The 17369-nt window shown below is 40.1% G+C and overlaps 1 protein-coding gene across 1 annotated transcript; it reads right to left on the reverse strand.

Annotated features, from left to right (window-relative positions):
• Positions 1-3778: 3778 nt before the first annotated feature.
• LOC104616194 (Alstrom syndrome protein 1-like) lies at positions 3779-15532 on the reverse strand (the record flags this gene model as incomplete). The annotated part of the gene is made up of 7 exons (XM_010291944.1): positions 15158-15532; positions 11804-11918; positions 9588-9839; positions 7609-7853; positions 6318-6501; positions 6038-6101; positions 3779-3878 (listed from the first exon to the last, which is right to left on the reverse strand). Coding segments are annotated over exons 1-7 (1335 nt in total), but the record flags the coding sequence as incomplete, so codon positions are not given.
• Positions 15533-17369: the final 1837 nt, after the last annotated feature.

A 17369-nucleotide genomic window follows, 5' to 3' on the forward strand; every position in this document is an offset into this window, starting at 1 on the left:
ATTAAGAATGCCTGTGCAACCCTCTCAGTCACCTTCTAGCACAGGAATCTCGATTTCCAGTTATATGAGCCCATACTGTTTCCTCCCGAGGATGCCATCCTCCCTCAGTGCTAACAGAACTGCTACTTCATTCTCTCCTCACCTCCCACACTGCCACTGTAGCACACAAATGCCTTAAAACAAGCACTGACAGCCTTATTTCTCCAGCGTCCTGTATGAGTATTTTCACTTGTACTTTACAAAAGGTAAGAGAATTTTTTTCATAGCTATTCAGTCATCTGCGGTCCTATTTTGAGCCAAATAAACTCAGTTTCATCTCATGCCTCAACCTGGATGCTAATTTAAGATCATTACCTTTGGTTCCCTACAGCTAATGAAGAGCGACACGCTGCCTCCAGAGAGCAGTATGTCCCACATAGTAGCTGTCGTTGATCACACTTTTTTGCTTGTTTGTTTTCTCACAATACATTTCTAAGAAGCTGGTGTTCATTTTTCTTTTAAAAATGCCCTTAATTTACATCAATATGCCATTGTACCTAACATACCTTTAAATTCTGGTGTGAGGATACTTCAGCAAACATTTGTCCATGTTCATGTACATACAGGTATGACTGCGTGTACATGTTTAATTCATTGCTTCCTTTCCCAAATTTTAATCAGCCCTAAGCTGTGAGCCTTCAACGCCCCGTAGAAATGGCATGCACACTGTACTGCTAGATAACACCATCCTCAGAGCCACCTGTACCGCTATTAGTGAGGTGTACACCTAGTTTTACTTTTACATGTCTACTCCTCTGGCATCAGTGACAGAAATAGAAGAACCAGTGTCCCAGCACCATATTACACCATGGCTGAGATATAATAAATCTAAGGTATAAGCACATTTCACTATTACAACAATGTGTTCAGCTACAGGTGCTGGGAGAGAATAAGTGCTCAGACTCTCCTTCACTAAGCAAACTGGCCTGCAGATTAGACATCCCCACCTGGCCAGCTCTTTCATTAGCGCTCCTCTGCTAGGTATTAACATTTGCACAGCAGAAAGTCAGCCAAGAAAATAGAAGTGTAAGCCTTAGACAGTGCAGAACAGGATGTCTCGGCACACACTTTCACCAGCAGTTTAACGTACTAAGCTGCACTCCAGAGTGGCTGGGGCCTGACTACATCCTTTCCCTAGATGTCCAGTGCTAGCCTGTCAAAATCCAAAAAGTGAAGGACAAAGAGGTTTCGGTAGGGACAAGTCATACTGCTAAGCACTGACCTGGGGGTCAGACAACACAAGTACTATGCCCAACTCCACTATTGACCCCCACACAAACCGGAGCAGGGGAATTGAGTCTCTGCCTCCTCCACCTTTCCCAAGCTTTGGCTGGATACATGCCACACAATCTTGGAAGAAAGTGTCCCCTCCTGGGTTTGTATAAGGCACAAGAAGACCCCTCTAGGTGACTGCAATTAAAATAAGAGTCAGATCTATTCCAGAGTACTGATCTGCTGTTCCACATCAGCAGTTCACAAACTTGTCACTATGAGAGATATTCAGACCGCGGTTTGGGTACAGCGCTACAGATCATTTAAATAATACAACCCTAGATTACATGTGTTTTTAGTCTAGCTTTTGTACCAGCCGTTTTCTTCTCCTAATACTCTGTCATCTTTGGAGTCATTCCACAAAATCTGTGGTTCTTTTTTTCATGCACAATCAGATCCGCTTAGAAACTGATGCTCTCAGCAACACATCAACCAAATTCTAAACAAACTATTCACTGTATTTACAGCTACTACAGCTATTCTGCATCATCAAGGAAGACAAAAAGATTACAATATTTACTGCAATGAATCACCATCCCTCTTCCAATCAAAACCCCACTTACATACAAAGCGTCCGATCCAATTCCCTCTCTGCTTCCAGCTGAATACGCTACTTCAAGTCGAGGACTGCCAGCATTCATTAACTCTTAAGACCTGACTGTACGGGAATCTGAGACTCTCAGACTAGTGAAAAAATATGTCCTGAATATACCCTGCAAAAGCACAGCATCAAATTCCAGTAATTCTAGTGGTGAGAACCCACAATCAGATTAGGGAGGTATTCTGGATAATACATTGTGTTACGAGTCCTGACTTTTAAAATCCAATTACTGCTGTTCCCAACAAATAACTAACCCTATTATTCCAGCTCTGGTAGGACACCTCAGCCAAGAAAGAGTTGCAATGCTAAAACTGAAGTAGAACCTTAAGATCCAGAGGGAAAAAAAATCAGTTTTAATTTTTAATGCACGTCCTTAAACCACTGAGGCTCGTAATGCAAGCCAATAGGCTTGTATTGCCTATTGCCAGAGTTCCCCAGAAGTCTATGTTTTATGGTATATGGGTTAGTGAAAGAGCGAGAAGGTTAGAAGTCGGGTTAGAACCTCAACGCTTGCATTGCAAACTTTTGTTTCTCATCTTTTAGTTCTTACTAAGTCTTAAGAGAAAGCTTACGCATAGGAATGCCTATAACAGCTCAAAAAGTGATACACTGGTCAGTTTTGGATATGCGCTTCTCAGAGGGGACAAATGTGCCTCCTCTGTTTTATCAGGACATTTATCACATCATTGTGTATAAATTGATACTGCTTGTTAACACAGAAATAATAGCATATTATTATATAGAACAGAATAATAAATAACACAGATAATTAAATGTGTGCACAGAGAGGGCATAAGGACAAAAGACTCTCTTCCTTGTTACATATCATGCTTAACCCAGATGAGTCTCTAGCACAGGGTTTTTCAATCTTTCTGTCATTAATCAAACCTGCATTTAACAGATAGACACAAAGTACATGTTACACAACTTGGACAGCTAGGGTGGAAGAGCATTAGCAGCAGCTGTTAGCTGGGACAGAAGCAGCTCCCTGCAGGGATCTCACTGCTTCATGGCAGAATGAGGGAGGATTCAGCAGAGTCCTAGAGTAACCCAGCAAAACGGGCCCCACTGTCTCCTTCTCCTGCTCATCAAAATCCTGGAGCCCTCACTCCACCTTTGCTCTGCTGCTGTGTGCCCCAGCACAGAAACTGTTCTTGAACTGCTGGATAAGTGTTTGCGGTTCAGAGTTAGTCACACCCATGCTTATGGATACTGGCTTATTCTACAGCTTGCCAGACAGAGGAGATCCTAGGCTGAGCAGTGCCAGTGTGGTAAGCCCACACTACCAGCTGAACAAACGCGTAATGGCGAAATCTAGGGCCCTCCAAGTTAACAAATTACCACCAGGACTGCCTGTTCTCCACTGGAGCAAAACTAAGAATGATGACTCCAAGTATTGTTAACCATGGTTGCAAAGTTAGCTGTGAATGGTGTAAGCTAAATCCATCTACAGCGAGGGTGCACGAGAGCAAAACCAGCAGCCTTCAGTTCAAAGAGGCTGTCCATGGAATACCTTCTTTAAATAGGCTCCACAACCCCTCTGTTCTTCCTTGAAGACTGCACAAGACCTTTTTTGTACACTTCAATCAGGACCATGCTTCGTTGTCTTTTTTCCCATACACCATGTGTAGATACAGGAAGGATTTCAGGTTAGGTAGGGGGATTTTTTTTGTTCCCAGTTAAAGGGGAAAAAAAACTAAGCCTGACTGCTTTAACCCTGATTAAATGCTAGTATATCCTAACCATGTAGAAGTTGCAAAATAATACCACAGAACTAACATTTAGAAAATATTACTATAATGCTTGTGACCTCAGGAAAAAAAATTGTAAAATGGTCCAGTATAAATACTTGACCAGAACACCTACTGTTTTGTAAAGCTGTGCTTTCAGACGGTATGAGTTGTATTCCATTTTTCTCTTTTCTTCCTCTCGCTTCTTTTGCACCTCTGGCAGCTGCTCATAGATCCTTAAGTGTAAATACAAAAAGTCAAAAATAGTGACTTGAAAGGAAGGAACTTATTGATACAAAAAAACCCCCACATCCTCTGTTTTATCTTCACATTCTGTTAAAGGCTACTGGCCAGCCACATCACAGAAACATTTATTTGGGGGTTTACTAGTGTCATACAGGGAAAATGTGGAATACATAGCAGTTGTGATACCGGAAATTCCCACATCCCATAATGCCTTCCTCCTGCAAGCAGCACCCTCCTAAAAGCAATATTTATAACCTTAAAATGACCATACAGCTGGTATGATTACCTTTATTAGGTTTTAGCTTCAGTATCTTCAGTACCGGATAGCCCCATCGCTTTGAGGATATGCTGATTCCGAGTAACATGTTTATCCATGCAATATCTTTATCACAAGAATAACCTGATTTAGCTATCTAGGCAACTTTTCAAAATTTCAATATTTTCAACATTCAGCCATGTTGCCCTGTTCAGGTGAATGCTTTGTCTTCTCCAGTGCTGAACTTCTCCCATACCAGAGCCAAACAGGAAGGGATGCTCTGAACTGAAGGCGACTGGTACTCAGTACCGAGTCAGGGCACTATTCTAGCCTGTTTTACATGCTACCATCTAAAGGAGGGACCTGAGAGCTAGGATGGCAACGTATTGTTCACACCACCTTCCCCAAATCTTCCTTTAAGACCACAAAGCTTTATGAATTTCATGACAGTGGTTGCCAAGAGATAGGCAGCTTCAAAAGCACTGGGGTTTACAGGAGGTGGAAAAGAACAACGTTCAAAAATTTCAGTCCTGTAATATTTAAAGCAAGACAGATCTTACTATAACTCCTTTCTTAACATGCTGATTTGCTAATCAGCAAATAAGAGAAAAAAAAAAACTTGTTACAGATACAACACTGCGTTATACTCTTTTACAGACTGTTTCGTTCCTACATCAGTGTAATGAGTTTGCATAATTACTGTTGGCACTTCAAATATTTTTAAACACATCTATGTTCAACTCATATTATCTGAAAGTACTTCAACACACCCCATTTTGAACATGGCAAATCAATACAGCCCACCAGCCAGGAGGGGTATCTTTGACAGTTGTCTTGGTAGTAATTCCAGCAGGAAAATAATACTTCAGACCGGCAAGAGAAGTGAAGGACGCAAACGTGTGTCGGTTTGCACCCAAATACTTAAAATTGCCGCAAGGTACACTCTTGACCTTTTTCTTTTTTTTTTACTATTTCTTGCCGCAAGATACACTCTTGACCTTTTTCTTTTTTTTTTACTCTAAATAACTTACAGTATCATTGTATCTTTATGTAACTTTACAAGTTATCAGAGACAACTTCATGAGTCTTTGATTTACTTTTAAGTATTTATGTTGTTTCTCAACTGGTACTCTTCCAAACCACCTCTTCTTGGCCCAACTGCTACCGTTTAAGAATCTAGCAGCAAACTCCATTATTTATTATACTTTCACATGCTCTCTCTAGCATAGCTATTCCAAATGTTTAATACAGAGTTAGTGTGCTGTGTGCTTTATACATGAATTACTTGAGTCAAAAATAAGGTAAATTCTATCATAAGGTGGTTTTCTTCAAGGGTAAAAGCCTCCCCATTCATAGAATCACAGAATCTTTGGATTGGAAGGGACCTTTAAAGGCCATCTAGACCAACCCTTCTGCTGTGAGCAGGAACATCTTCAACTTGAGCAGGTTGCTCAGAGCACCGTCGAACCTGACCTTGAAGGTTCCTTTGAGGGTAGTTATTTCTTACATAAAGCTACTTTCATTTGGTGAAATGATGCCTCACTTCCTGCACCAATTACCTAGTTTGTTAGTGTTTAAAACCATACAGATGGAGGGTGTGGGCCACTAGACCATTTCATCTCCTTTTGGGATCCAGTACTTGCATGGTTTGCTGTAGTGCTTGAATTGCAGATACTGCAGCAGAACACAGAAATAAATTTTCCAAAACTATCTTGTTTCTCAGGTTTTCTAAAGAGGTGCTTTCTTCCTCTGATAAGGTATCTACATCTTGTACTAAAAAAGCTGAGTTACCCCCAACAGCCAGTTCTTTGACTGCAGATACAATTCATCCATCTCGCCTACCCATTTATTCAGGTCACCTATTTCCCTGAAACAGAGTTTTCTTAACCTTACCGTTTAGATCTTTGAACCATTTCACTCTTTGGAATTGTTCTTCTCTTTTCTCTAACCAGAAAACCTAAATGGAAAATTTTGATATAAGAGAACAGTGAATAAGTCTACTTCTCCCAAAGAACACTACTGCAACAATCTCACTCCTTTATAAGTTATGGACTCTTATAGACAATAATGTTAAATAACTGTAATACTTGTATTAAAATTACACACACCCTTAAGTATAATGTGAAAATTCATTAATTCCTATAGAACATAAAGAGCAGAACCATGAAGGTACCTCTGTCAGACAGCATGTGACTTGCATTTCTGTAGCCCTTTCTTTTCTCTGGAGGATTAAATAGCTCTTCACGTTCGGACTGCAGTACGCTCTGTATCCTCCTTTCCTCCATTACAAGCTTTAGATGCTTCACACGCTCTCCAGAGCGGGAGATGAAATCAGGGCGATGCGCTGCAAGAGCCTCCTAAGATGGGATGACACAAAACAAAGTCTAAAGTGGCCAGACTGTCTCCCTAGAGCTGGAAGGGAATAATCAAAATATCTAACACCATCACCAAAGCACAGAAAAAAATCCTGTCAAAGTAGCATTTGGTATAACAGACAAAATCTTGTATCCTTGATGCTGGGTGGATCCTCAGAGACCTTGTTTAACAAACTATTTGTCAACAACCAGAAAACTGACTGCCCAGAAAGAAAAAATGTTAAAATAATTAGCAAAAGGGACACAAACCTCCTCTCAAAAAAGCATAGCAAATTTCACAAAGTTGAGCCCATAGAAGATTCTGTAACTTATTAGAGTGTCCCTTGCCATAAATCAGTGGACACATCAAGATTAGCACTTCATTTTGGATCAGAAATGGAGTTTTGAAAGCAATCCCCTGATATCTCTGTTTGCCACACTTCAATTTCCATCACAGAGCAGTCTCCGAGCACATGAGCAGAGGCAATTGAATTTAAAGAAACTTCAGAAGTGTGCCTTAATTAGCACTTCCTAATTTACATTTCACTTACTGTGGACAATCTCTTTCAAAAATATTTCTGTACACTACATCTGTATTTTTCCACAGATATTTATACTGATCACACCTGATCTTCAGTGTACACCATATATGCACGTGTGTGTATGTACACACACATACACTGTTTGCACCGTATGAATTAAAGCCCATTTTAATCACATACTATGTACATCACACAGTATTATTTCTCCGTGGAAGCAAGTATGACTTGATACTACCTCAGCTACATTCCCTCTAGTTCCTGAAGCCAAATTATTTAAGCCCTAAAATACTAGGTCAATTCAAATATATTAGGATACTGTGGAAACCCAGATTACCATAACAAAACAGGATGGACAAATTCATTGGTTTTCTTGGGGTTTGTTTTTGTTGGGTTTTTTTGTTTGGTTGGTTTTTTAAGGAGCAGTCTGTAATGTGTTGGCTTCCACTGATTATAGAGGTGAAATAACAAAAAAAAAAAAGGAAAAAAAAATATTTCTACAAGATTCAGCATTACTCCTGAAATCCTAACTGAGATCCCAGCAGCCTTATAGCTCAGAGTGTGCTTCTACCTGTAGCGTAAGCTTCACAAACGGTCGTAATGACTTGTTCTCAGCATCTTTTTCTGGAACTGCTGGCTGAATCATTTTGCTGTGCTGCTCCTCTTGCCAGTTCTTCTCTCGGAGAGGCTCCCTCCAAGGCTTTGTACCGGTCAATGGTTCAAACCAAGATGGACCAGGACCAGAAAAGGAATTGGAATGGTTTTCTTTCCTAGATTCAGATTTCAAATCTTCTGCTTGGACGAACCATGAAATCCCTGTTAAAGACCACAGAAGAGAAAAGAAAGATTTGTAAACAATACTCATGCCTATTTTCCACCCCTATCTATGGCCCTTCATGCCTGTGCTGTTTTTGACTGGGATAGAGTTAATTTTATTCACAGGAGCTAGCACGGGGCTGTGTTTTGGATTTGTGCTGAAGACAGCATTGATAACACAGGGATGTTTTTGTTATTGCTGAGCGGTGCTTACAGAGAGTCAAGGTCATTTCTGCTCCTCACCCCACCCCACCAGCGAGAAGGCTGGGGGTGCACAAGAAGCCGGGAGGGGACACAGTCGGGACAGCTGACCCCAAGAAACCAAAGGGATGTTCCAGACCATATGATGTCACACTCAGTATACAAAGCTGGGGGAAGAAGGAGGAAGCGGGGGGACATTCGGAGTGATGGCGTTTGTCTTCCCAAGTAACCGTCACACGTGATGGAGCCCTGCTGTCCTGGAGATGGCTGAACACCTGCCGGCTGATGATGAAGGGGTGAGTGAATCCCTTGTTTGGCTTTGCTCGCGTGCACGGCTTTTGTTTTCCCTATTAAACTGTCTTCATCTCAACCCACAAGTTTTCTCACTTTTACCCTTCTGATTCTCTCCCCCGTCCAACCAGTGGGGAGTGAGTAAGTGGCTGTGTGGGGCTCAGCTGCCAGCTGGGGTTAAACCATGACAATGCCCAAGGTCTTAGCTAAATCCAATCAGTGGCCTAACACTGCAATAAATACTCACTTCAGTTTAATAACAGTGGGACTCTGTAGCAGACACCTTTGGCAGTTTCAAAAGAATTCCTTTGCCAAGCGTCAGAAAACCAGCAAGTCTTTATCAAACAACACTTTTGAAAAAGCACAAAATGGCTTAGTTTGCAAGGTTCTCTCTTTATAGAAAGAATAGTTATTTATCAGTAATTACAAATTTTTAAGGAGCCTCTGTGCTGTCCTAAGAACTACAGCTTTTTATAGATATTTTTTAAGATCAAATGCGTTACATCTTCCAAATGTTACATATGTATACAAGAATTAAATTACTCACAGTTTACATGCATAATGGGTTTTGAATACCTCACTTCGTACTCTGAGCAGATATTCTACATTTTCTAAATTCAACCAGTATGAGAGAGAATGATTTGTCCCTATAACAACAAGAACGATGACTAAGGAAAATATATTTAAACATTTCATCATGACATTGGTAAAGACTGACAGGAAGTTTACCAAAAGAAAAAAAAAAGTCAGGAGGCTGCAAAAATGCAACTCTAGCTAAAAGAGGGAGACCAGTCTAGTTCTTCTGGTACCACAGTCTTCCCTCAAGTACTCCTGAAAAAATACTTGTTCTTTGACATCTCAGTACATGAAACAGTAAGTACAACTTACAGTGACCAGTTACTCAGAGCTTAACAGTGCCTTTTATACCTTGAAAATCAAAATTAACTATCTAGATTATTCCCATCTCATTCATCTTTCCTTGCCTTACTCATTGCTTCCTATTTACTACCTTCACTGGATAGGCTGCATCTAACAGCTTGATTGAAAACACCATCGTAATAGAGCACTGGAGAGCTCACTTGACATAGCGTTTGGTTTAAAATTCATTGATGAAAACCAGAATAAGAACTGACTGTCCTAGTGACGGAGGTCACTCCCTGTCCTAGCTAACTCTCCTCACGTATTTTGCTGGTTGCTGTTGAGATGCTTTTATGGTCTGCAGAGAAAATATTTTGGACCGACCTTGTGGTAAATGCAGCCTGCTCCTTTTCATCCTTTTCTCCACAAAAAAATTGCCTGGCTGTTCCTGCTTACCCTTGCTCCCTGCTGCCTGATGATCTGTGACCATACCATCTGACTCTCCAAAAATACCATCAACACGATGCCAGGGGTCCTGTGGCCGTTGATTTGTCTGGCTAGATCTTGGGGTAGGAAAAGTCACACCAACATCTCGAGTGTTTTTCTTAGTTGCACTGCTCACAATCTCCAAGTCTCCTGTAGTTGAAAATGAAGCAGTAACATCTTATTCCAGAGCAGCTGGAAGTCCTTTAACATCAGCACATGAGACATGCATAGTTCAGGGGGCGACCCTCAATTTTTACTTTGAAGCTGAAGGATCACTTTCTTTATCCCACCTTCAAAAGGCAACATCTCTTATACTCCCAATTCCAATTTAAGGAGAGTTTACAGTGACTCAGGATTGTTACTTTATGATAATGTGAGTAACATTAAAGTGGTGTAAACCAAGTACCTGAAGCAAAACAAGTATATATAATGTATGTGCATATATATGGGGGGTGGGAATTGCACTTGAACCAGCCATGCCCCTTGCTAGGGACCTGAGTTAACTCTCTGAAGAGTCAATGTCAAATCTGCTGCTGAAAGACACAATGGCAGGTCAACGTTCAGCTTTACATTTTGGACAGTGGAACTGCAGGTTTTTCTGGAGCCGTTAGTTTACCCAGTGTGTCCCATCCAAAACTATGTTTTAGCTATAGAAGATTGGTTTGCCCACAGCACTGCAAATATTTAACAGAAACACCACCACAAATATTTAACAGAAATATATAAAGGGGAAGGTGTCAACTAACATCCTAAAGTCACAACATGATCTTGAAGATGAGCCATGAAAATACTTTTCTGATTCAATCCATTTGCACATAAAAAAAAGCAATGATAAATAAATAACTTATATGTCTGATGAATAAAACAAAGCCATTACTCAATCTTATGACGGCAACTTGGCGTGTAAATGAAAGCAATGAAGAAACTGATAATCGCCACCAGAAAAAACAAAATGCAGAACCGCACCAGTCCAGGATCAGCTTATGTTTTAAATAGAATATAACATCCAAAATATTACCAAGAAGAACATGAAACACTGCAGTTGCCTTTTGAAATAGCATATGCCTACAAAATACATTCTGTGAGTAACAGATGTCTTGTGGAGAAAACAGGATTAAAAAAAAAAAACACAGTCCACCTGTACTATTGAAATGGATCAGAAGCTTAGTTTAATAAACTTAATGAGTAGAAAACTTGCTACTGCTCAAGCATAGAATCATAGAATGGTTTGGGGTGCAAGGGCCCTTAAAGATCATCTAGTTCCAACTACCCTGCCATAGGCAGGGACACCTTCCACTAGACCAGGTTGCTCAAAGCCCCATCCAACCTGACCTTGAGCACTTCCGGGGAGGGAGCATCCATAACTTCTTTGGGCAACCTGTTCCAGTGCCTCACCACCCTCATAGTGAAGAATTTCTTCCATACGTCTAGTCTAAATCTACCCTCTTTCAGTTCAAAACCATTATCCCTTGTCCTATCACTACAGGCCCTGCTAAAAAGTCCCTCTCCAGCTTTCTTTTAGGCCCCCTTCAGGTACTGGTCAGCTGCAGGAAGGTCTCCCCGGAGCCTTCTCTGCTCCAGGCTGAGCCCCCCCAGCTCTCCCAGCCTGTCCTCCCAGCAGAGCTGTTCCAGCCCTCGGAGCATTGCTGGGGCCTCCTCTGGCCCCACTCCAACAGGTCTATGTCTCTCCTGTGCTGAGGGCTCCAGAGCTGGACACAGCCCTGCAGGGGAGGCTCCCCAGAGCAGAGGAGAGGGGTAGAATTCCCTCCCTTGACCTGTTGGACACACTGCTTTAGATGCAGCCCAGGATACAGTTGTCTTTCTGGGCTGCAAGCGCACACTGCTGGGTCATGTTGAGCTTCTCATCAACCAACACCCCCAAGTCATTTTCCAAGGACCAAGGAAGCCCAGACAGAACCAAGAAAGGAATTGAAAATGGCTCATTTTAATTAGAACATAACATCTTTCTCTAAAAGCATTTGAAGTGAATTTGAAGAATGCTGCATATACATACCCATCACCAGAAACGTGCCAACACTTTCGAGAACGGTTTCCAAAGAGATGAAAGGCAAAAGCAAATACAGAAAAGAGAAGTCTGTAATTCAACAGCTCACCTGCTTGGATACCTTTGTTTAGCATCCGTGTCCGTCGCTTGTTACTAAGAGCAAAGCTTGGTCCCCAAGAACTGCTGCTTGCAGAAGTTGAATCTGATGAAAGGGAGACTGCCTTCTAGGAAAAAAAAAAACACCAACATGCTATAGTCATTACTATTTACTTATTGTACCTTGATTCTATTGTTATTTAGATGTTTATCCCAGGCTGATCAGTGTCTCTTGCTGCTGTGCCATACAACAGCCAGCACTGGCTTTATCCTCATGCACCAATGCACTTTCTGCATCCCATTCTAGTAAAAGCGCATGGTTTCTGTACGCAAGAACTTGCCTGTGATCAGATTCAGTACAGTGCTGAGCATCCTCCATTTGTTCATGAGACAATGTGGTCCGTCAAAACAGACTTATAAAAAACCCTTTGCTGTGGCAAGATCATTTGTTGGCTGTACTTTCACGAAAGACCACAAAGTGTGAAATATTTCTGCTTTGGAAAGAGGGAGGAGAATAAACATCTAGACTGAATCCTACATTCCTACCCTCTCAAACCAAAAGCCTTTAAAGCTTGCTGGCTTTTGCTGGAGGGACAAACTGTCTTGAAAGATTAACACGTTGCTTTGTAAATTCACAATGAACTCCAGTTCTATACCACTGCCATGAAAGACCAAAGTCCTCTCAAAACATGGGAAGTTCTCTCACCCTGTGATCCTCATTACACAAAGTTCTCCAGGTAGAGAAAACTAAACTCAATAAAAACAAGAAATAGGAGACGCATGGTAAAAGCACAGCTTAGGCAAAATACTAGTTTCACATCTTCACCATTCGTGCAAACAGAAGTTCCAGCTGCAGGCATGTAAGCAGCACAACCTCGTTATAATGAATTAATTTAAATTTTATGACGTTATAACTTGATAGACATTTAAAAAGGAATATACTCTGTAACGCATCTAGTCCACAAGCTTTTTGGTTATATAAAATAAAGGAAGGTTAGTGCTTTATTAACAGCAATTAACTGACAGTGCTTCCCCAGGCTTCAAATCCAACAGTGCAGCACAGACCAAGCTCTGCAACTCTGCTGAATTTAATTTTTAATTACAAAACAGATATATTTTTTCCTTGATCATAGCAATTAGTATCCTATTAGTAACTCATAATGCTAGCCACGACAGAAATGAACAAAGGCTTTTTTATTACCTTTTTATTGAACCTCTGCTATCACCACTTCAAAGCAAAACATAATTTCATCTGAACGTTAAAAGGAGGCAATTTTTATTCTCATGCTTACTGGCAAGAACTGTTTTTTAGTTTCATAAAGCTATTTCAGCTCTAGTAGAGTGCACTAGACAGATGTAGTAGATATGTATCTTCTTTCAGAGAACAGAAGCAAATTTGAATATGTGCTCAGCAAAAGGGAAGAGAGTATAAGGAAAAAAAACCAAGATAACCCATTTGCATGCATATCAGCCTGCAGAAATAAATATAAGCAGCCACTCAGTACTGAATATTGACATGCATATTCCTACTTGGACTAGAATACTCAGTGCAGCGCTTTCAAAGCCCTTCAGCAGTTGAATAGCGCAACCTTTAGCTTTGTACCTGCTACCAGATGGCAGCTTGAAGAGTGCTTTAGAAATAACAGAAACTGGAATAGACAAAAACCTTCTGGGATGGGTTCAGCATCTATAAATAAAAAAAGCTGTAACGAAGTTTTCTGGAAGCAGAGCTGACAATAGGCTCTCATAAAAAAACTGAGTTACAAAATGCAGCACTTGCCTGAAAGATTCGTACAGTAGTCTCTCTAGGAGTAGGGCTCCTGCTATAAACAAACACCTGTCTCTGAACCACAGACATTTGCAACTAAAAAAAAAAAAAAATCTTCATTTCTGTTCAGCCAAGCATCACAGAAATTACAAAAATTTGGATTTTAAAATTAAGTTCACCATTTTGCCGTAAATTTTCTTTCACTCCCTATTTGAGGTGGGTGATGTGTCTCTTCATACGCAATTTTAAAAAGAACACTACACCAGCGGATAAAAGACACTACTTTCTAAAGCCACCTGGGTTCAATGCAACATCAAGCACCAAGAACAGTGAGCCTTTATTCTCATACAAGTATTACTGCAATCAGTTCTCTCATGGGTGATTTTAACAGGCAAAAGACTAGGTGTTGTTTTTAAGGTCGAGATAGACATTGAAAGATTAGTCTTATGACTGGGATATGGAATAAAATCATCTCCTAAATCCTGCAACCATGCAAGAAATGTTGGATCCTAATTTCATTGTTAAATGGTCAGTGTTCTGATTAATGGTCCTAATGTTGCAAAGTTTATGACAATTTTATTTTACCTTTAAATAAATACTGTAAATAAAAATATTAACAAAATCTTTTTAAAACCATTCTTAGTCTTGAAAAAGACTGTTTCTGCCCCAAACATGCATTCATTAGCTTACTTGACACAGAGACTGAGTTTGAGTTGCTTCTATAAAAAAAAAACAAATAACTAACTCATTTCAATGAAATCTATTAGCAATGATGACACTACCACTTTCTTCCAGTAATACAAAAAAAGAAATATTTCTCACTTGTTTCTGTACTTTTCAGCATTAATGTATATTACAGAACAACAAAGCTCTGTAATTTCTTACTATAATCACCAAATCCATGCCAAGGCCCCCTTTCACGAAATTAATTTTCATTTCTCCTCCAAAGAGCAATGGCCAAATTCAGCTGAAGTAACAAGAAAGATTTTCTCCACTTTAAAACAGCTTTACTCCAGACTTTTCACATAGAAACATGAGAGTTGGTCTTTTAATACACCTGAACTGCCAAATACAGAAATTGAAGAAACTTACAACCAACACTCAGCAAGACAAAATAATTCCAACATTTAAAAGAGACAAACAGTAGGAAAATTCAAATAAGAATTCCAACTTTTATGGAACAGTGTTTATCATTGCCCAGACATATTTAGGTAGCAATATGCAGTCAAAATCCACAACCTCAACCTACCACTGCTGTCTTCAGGATTGCTAAAGTACAGAACCTGCAGGTAACTAGAAATCAGGTAGAACAGAATCTTGCTTCCCAAGACAAATAAAGGAAGAGAAAAAAGGCATGTAAGAACAAAGGGGAAAAAAGTACAATTGATGTTTTAAGATATTTTGATCTCGTCCTTATTCCTGGAAAGGCAGAGACTTGTTTGAGCTACTTAGATCTAAGACAGAAGCCTACCATATAAACAACATTCTCTGGGAAATTTGAAATGATTCTCCAAATAAAAAACTCTACTACTGTACAGCAGTTTAAGAGCTCCTGTAAAAATTAGTTAAAATTGTCTTTTGGTCTAACTGACCACATACCTGGATGTCTTTCCTTCTCCTGTGTGTCTCAGAAGTAACCTTTGGATATTTTACACCCACTGCTTTGCCACTTCCCTTGTCCCGCTTTTCAGAGCGACTTTTCTGGTAGCTGATGGTATAATAAAGCTGGGAGAGTCTTGGTGACACCCGCACTCTTTCATGCCCAAAAGCCCTGATCAGCCTGGCAGTATCAATGGTGGAAACGGAACTGCTCACCTCAGTCTGAGTAGCAGTTTCCATCTCTGTTTGGGTCACTGCATCTGATTCTGAAGTGGTGGAACTGATCGTGGTGCCATGATCTCTGCTAAGCCTTGTCTCTGAGGAAGTGTCGCTAGGAGTTTCCAGGTACTGCTGGTGCTCCAAAATGTTATTCATGTGGCAGATAATTTTTTCTCCTGACCTATTTTTCCTGAGTTCAACAAGGCTATTTTTATCATGGGTGATACATGGTCCTTCTTCAATATGTGCTGCATTAGGCTCTAAGGTACTTTCAGACATGCTCTTTTCTGGCAGTCTTATTTTCTTCTGCTCTCTTCCCTTAATTTTCTTTTCAGAAGCATTCTTTTCAGATTTTGTTGGTATTAGTGTATGCTTAATGGGATTCTGAAGGACCCTGGCCAATCGATCCAGGCGTTCAACAAGGGACAGCTCACCGTTACTCCTAAAATCATGGTGCTGGTGTCTCTTCTGGCACTCCAAAAACTTCATCCAGAGTTCATCTAAGCTACCACTGGAGTGGGTTCTGTGTCTCAGTGGTAGGCCTTTCTCCACAGTCTCACTGAGGCGAGTTGTTTGGCTACATGGCAAAGGATAATTTCTAGCTGCCTTTTGTTCTACTTCTCTTTTGCCACATTGCAGCAGCTTCTTCTCTGACATTTCATTCCCTGAAGATGTGCTAACATTTAGATCCTCATTCTTGCTGTAATCTGCTTCTGCAGTGAGTGGAAAGAATTCACTTTCACCTTTTTTATGATGAACAGAAAAAACACGTTGATGATGACGTGCTTTTTTCCAATTCTGCAAGACAGCACTTGAGGATGGTCTAGCATGTCCAATACCAGAACTGTCTTCTGACAGCTCACTGTTAGACAGAAAGTAGCTCTCACACATGGGCATTGGATGATGAAAGCAGAACTGTGCAGATTTGAAGATCGAATTAGTGTTTTTTCCAGACTTTGAATGATCTGTGTGTCCTAGAAGAGAACAAAACACTTTAAATTTTTGTTTCTTTACAGGAAGCAAGTAGCAAACAGGAAATCTTACACAGGATTATTTTCATCCTAAAGCTTTCAATCACATCTAAGGATTAAAAGCAGGAATCACTGTACCATCCTGAAATGCAACAAACTTAGAAATGAAGTTTCAGCATTATTAAAAGTACATAAATAACATTTTTTACCATTTGCAACACGGAATCCAAGAGAATATTATATCCAACTGAATCTGAAGGAGGAATCTAGATACATCACAGGCGATTACCCAGACCAAAATTTGTACTGAGTCTTTACTTATTTTTAAGGAAATTCATGGCAGCCACAACTCATTTTCAGACAAATGCCCAGGGAGTACAAACATCCCCTAAGGCAATGCCTGACATTCTCTCGTAACTAACTCAGAACAGCACTATATATAAGACAACCAATACCACTTCCTGTACAGCTCCTAGAACCATCTCTGATAGCATACCAACACTTAGCCCTGCCATGCTTTTAAGTTCAGATGACACATTTCAGTTCAAAGCAGCAGTGAAATCCCCCACAGAAGATGCTACTGTCTGAAATTACAAAGGACTATACGCAGAAATCCAATTATAAACTCATTTGTAAGAGAAATACTTTAAGTATGCATGCAGCATGTGCTAACAGGAATACACTCCAAAATAATTTTAAAGCCATTTGTAATATACTGTAACAAAAAATAAAAAATCAAATTTTTTGAAGTAAAAATGTGTTTCACGTTATGTTCTTTGTATAATGGACTCAATTATATAATGATCCATGAAGGCAGAAAGTAGGAATTATAGATGCTAGTGCCAGAAGGATTTTGCAAGTTGCTATGCTTGCTGCAAGATATTCCATGCCATTTTAGCCAAGTATGTCATTTAAAGATGCCTTATAGAATAGTAATAGCTTAAGTATAAATAAAAAAGTCCATACAAAAAAAGAACAGTCCATTTACTAACGGTAACACCAGTGAATAGGTAATTGGAAGC

This window comes from Phaethon lepturus, unplaced genomic scaffold (genome assembly GCF_000687285.1).
Source record: "Phaethon lepturus isolate BGI_N335 unplaced genomic scaffold, ASM68728v1 scaffold36707, whole genome shotgun sequence".
Classification (NCBI taxonomy): domain Eukaryota; kingdom Metazoa; phylum Chordata; class Aves; order Phaethontiformes; family Phaethontidae; genus Phaethon; species Phaethon lepturus.